The sequence below is a fragment of the Nicotiana tabacum genome, chromosome 21 (assembly GCF_000715075.1).
Source record: "Nicotiana tabacum cultivar K326 chromosome 21, ASM71507v2, whole genome shotgun sequence".
Taxonomy (NCBI): domain Eukaryota; kingdom Viridiplantae; phylum Streptophyta; class Magnoliopsida; order Solanales; family Solanaceae; genus Nicotiana; species Nicotiana tabacum.
Genome location: NC_134100.1, coordinates 59,876,748 through 59,880,495, shown reverse-complemented (window position 1 = coordinate 59,880,495; position 3,748 = coordinate 59,876,748). Strand labels below are relative to the sequence as shown.

At 36.0% G+C, this 3,748-nt stretch overlaps 1 protein-coding gene across 1 annotated transcript; it reads left to right on the top strand.

The window, feature by feature from the left end:
- Window positions 1–374: 374 nt before the first annotated feature.
- On the top strand, window positions 375–3,390 carry LOC107762612 (uncharacterized). Its single transcript, XM_016580978.2, has 3 exons — window positions 375–573; window positions 1,314–1,340; window positions 1,950–3,390. Exon 3 carries the CDS (start codon window positions 2,155–2,157, stop codon window positions 3,388–3,390), a length of 1,236 nt encoding a protein of 411 aa, XP_016436464.1. The 5' UTR covers window positions 375–573; window positions 1,314–1,340; window positions 1,950–2,154.
- The last annotated feature ends 358 nt before the right edge of the window (window positions 3,391–3,748 follow it).

Here is a 3,748-nt window from a genome sequence, read left to right as displayed (position 1 = left end):
TATAAGTGTACGCACTAAGAATATATCCTTAAGTAATGTTAGTGATTTACTAGCCTATACATTGTTAATTAAACACTAAGTAGAAGTTTATTAATGGTATACGTGAAAAATCTTAGTGATTATTTAATTATCTTAATTGATAACTAAAGTAAGTAGAAATATATTAGTTGTATCGTTAATTAATATTAATAATTAATTAGCTAGTATCCTTAAGTTATGTTAGGTTCAATTACATTGTAAATTTTTAATTACATTACGTAGAAGTGTATCAGTGATAACTAATTAGCTTATAAATTGATAATTACACCAAAATTATGGGTCATTAATTTTGGTTTATATAATTACATGTTTGCTAATTACTTAACCAAATTTAAACATAAATTAATTTGTTTAACAAATAAGCACTCCGCCTCCCTGCTTAAACATAAACATAAACCTTAAACACTCCGCCTCACTGCTTCTAGGGCAAATCCCCGCTTCACTGGCGTCGTCGGCACTCAATCCAAGCGGCCATCGTCGTCGACGACGGCAATAAGCGGCCATCGTCGACACTCAGACTCCTCTCCATCTCCAGTAAGTTTTCTTCCATCGTCGGCCATTGAGGTCGTTTTTGGGGGTGGTTTGAGTTCACAAATTCTCATAGTAATGTGAAGGAGAAGGGAGGTTTAGGATAAGAGGAAAGGAAAGAGAAGGGTCTGGTAAAGATGAATCTTAGACCTTGATGGGCTTTATTTAGTATTCCATCCTCAAGTCTTCTTCAAAAATGGTTTTGCAATCACTCAATTAAGTAGAGCCGAATTGGGTCAAGTGTGAAGTCCCTTGGAGAATGCTGAATCTTTTTTCTGTTTAGAGAGAGATTTCGGCGTTAATTGCACTGTCCTATAAGCATCTACTTCCCATTTAAGAAAGACACTATACAACGAAGACCAGATTTTAATTGTAGAGTTTCTTAAGGCCAGACTCAAATGAACTCAAACTTCTTTATGTGTGAAATTTTCATAAATAATAGCCGTCTTCGCGGAGAGCACCATAAGTATTTGGAAATATTTCATCTTTAAGAGGCAGTATGTATGATAAGACAGTTTATAGACCTTGGTTTAATATCATGAGGAAAATATAAAGAACTCCTTCGAATTTACAAAGCCTAAACAAAAATAAAAATAGAGACAACTGCTTGAATAGTTTGACAATACGCATATTGCCTCTTAACGAAGAAAGTGCCTGTTTTCAAATTCCGTTGGCATTTGTTGCTGATTTTTATTGCTTAGTTTATATGAAGGACTTGTAATAAATGTGTTTTTCTCTATGACCAGGGGCCAAACACATTGGTGGTTGTACAGGTACATTCTCTGATCAGTCTTATGCTTTCACCGTGCATTTGCAGAAACAAAGTATTGCTATTCTATGTTTTTTCCTTGAAAATAATGATTTGACTTGATTCCCAAGTTTATAACATATTACGACATTGTCGGCCTTGTGAAGAGTTCTAGTTATTAAGTATCTTGCGAGGCTGTTTGTAGACCGTTAGCAACAGGCTCTTGTGGATTAATGTAAAATAAATGAGTGGTTGGTATTGTATGTCGTACCTACAGAAGTTGTGCTGAATTAATGAAGATAAAGCTTTATAGCTAATGAACAGAGTACCTTTTCTAGTTCAATTCTCTAGACAATCTTTGCAATATCTCAATTAACTCCAACTACTGTTGAATACTTGAATAACATTCATAATTATTGGAACATGAAAAAACTTGTCGGAGGAGTTGAATTACTGTTGTGGTTTTTTTTCTTTGGTTACAGATACTATTAAGCTGTATCGGAAAGGAGAACTTGAACCTTTGCTATAAGATTTGGTCTTATTCTATTTAGCTTAGAATAACTATGTTTCTTCTGTTGTAATTGTTATAATATTAAATGAGTAAGAATAATAAATTTGTTGTTTGTATATGTAGATGGAACATTGTATGTGGATGTACGATAGGAATCTTCCTAATCGGCGGGGTTTAAGAGATGAATTTGTACAAGGTGTTGATGAGTTTATTAATTAGTCATTTAGCCAAAATAAGGGGATGATTAGTTGCCCTTGTGCGGAAATGCAAGTGTAGAAAATAGTTGAAACTAGAGGATGTTAAGATTGATCTATATAGTAAGGGCTTTATGGATAATTACTATGTGTGGACTAGTCATGGAGAGACTGAGGGTAGTGATGGTAATATTTATAACCATAATTTTGATATTGGTGAAAGTAGTCAAGATCCTAGATTATATGAAATGGTTATGAATGCTTTGGGAATGTATAATGAGGGTGAGAACCAACAATATGTTGATCAAGCTCCCAATGAAGAGGCAAATCATTTTTATGCACGGTTAGAGTCTGCTAGTCGTCCACTTTCCGACGGCATGTCGCACTCTAAGTTGTCTGTAGCGACTAGACTACTAAGTATTAAATCAGATGCCAGTGTTTCTCAAACGGGCATGGACTCTATGATTGAGCTTATGAAAGAACTTAATCCGAACCTAGACATACCAGATGATTACTATAAGGCAAAGAGATTGGCTTCCAAGTTAGGACTTTCTTTAGAGAGAATTGATTGTTGTGAAAAGAGTTGCATGTTGTACTATAAGGATGATGCAATTTTAGAGAATTGTAAATTTCGTGGAATGTCTCGCTTTAAACAGCTTGCCAGCGGGAATAAGGTTACGGTTAAGTCTATGCATTATTTACCTCTTATACCAAGGCTAAAAAGGTTGTATGCATCTATGAGTTCCGCTCCACACATGAGATGGCACTTTGAAAATAAAAGGCCACCTGTTGTTCTATGTCATCCATCTGATGGAGAGGCGTGGAAGCATTTTGATAGAGTGTTTCCGAATTTTGCTAATGAACCAAGGAACATTCGGTTGGGTTTGTGTGCTGATAGATTCACACCATTTTCTATCTCAGCTACTCCATATTCATGTTGGCCCGTCTTTGTCACACTGTATAATCTTCCGCCTGAGATGTGTATGACAAGTCCATATTTGTTCCTAACTTGCATTATTCCTGGTACCCGGAATCCAAAGAGCTTGATTGATATATATTTGCAGCCTTTGATTCATGAATTACAAATTTTATGGCATGAAGGTGTTGCAACATATGACATATCAACTAAACAAAACTTCAACTTACGTGCTGCTTTGATGTGGACTATAAATGATTTTCCCGCATATGGAATATTGTCAGGATGGATGACTGCAGGAAAGTTAGCTTGTCCTTATTGTATGAAAAATACTAAAGCGTTTACTTTAAAACATGGGGGTAAGAATTCATGGTTTGATTGTCACCGTCAGTTCTTACCAGTTGATCATGAGTTTAGGGGTATGCGGAATGCATTCGGTATAAACAAGCAGTAGAAGAGCTCGCTAGGAGTCAGTCGCCCGATGAGCAAGGCCAGTCAATCATGCCATCGGAGGAAGAAACTCTCCCATTATGGTTGAACGTGGTTGGAGGCGTGTATAAGGGTAGAGCATACGACCTTTCCTCCGAGTGCAATTTTCATCGCCTCGCATGTAGACTACAAGGTATATACTTTTTGGTTAATAAGCTCTTCTTTTTGTTAAGAAACTCTAAGGTTTGCAAATACTACTTTATTGGCTATCCTTTCCAGCTAAATGTTTTAAGTCTTCTGTGAGAACCCTTAGAGATACACTTTGTATAAAGAATCTGAATCTATTGTACTATCGTGATGTCACTCAATATCTACACATAACT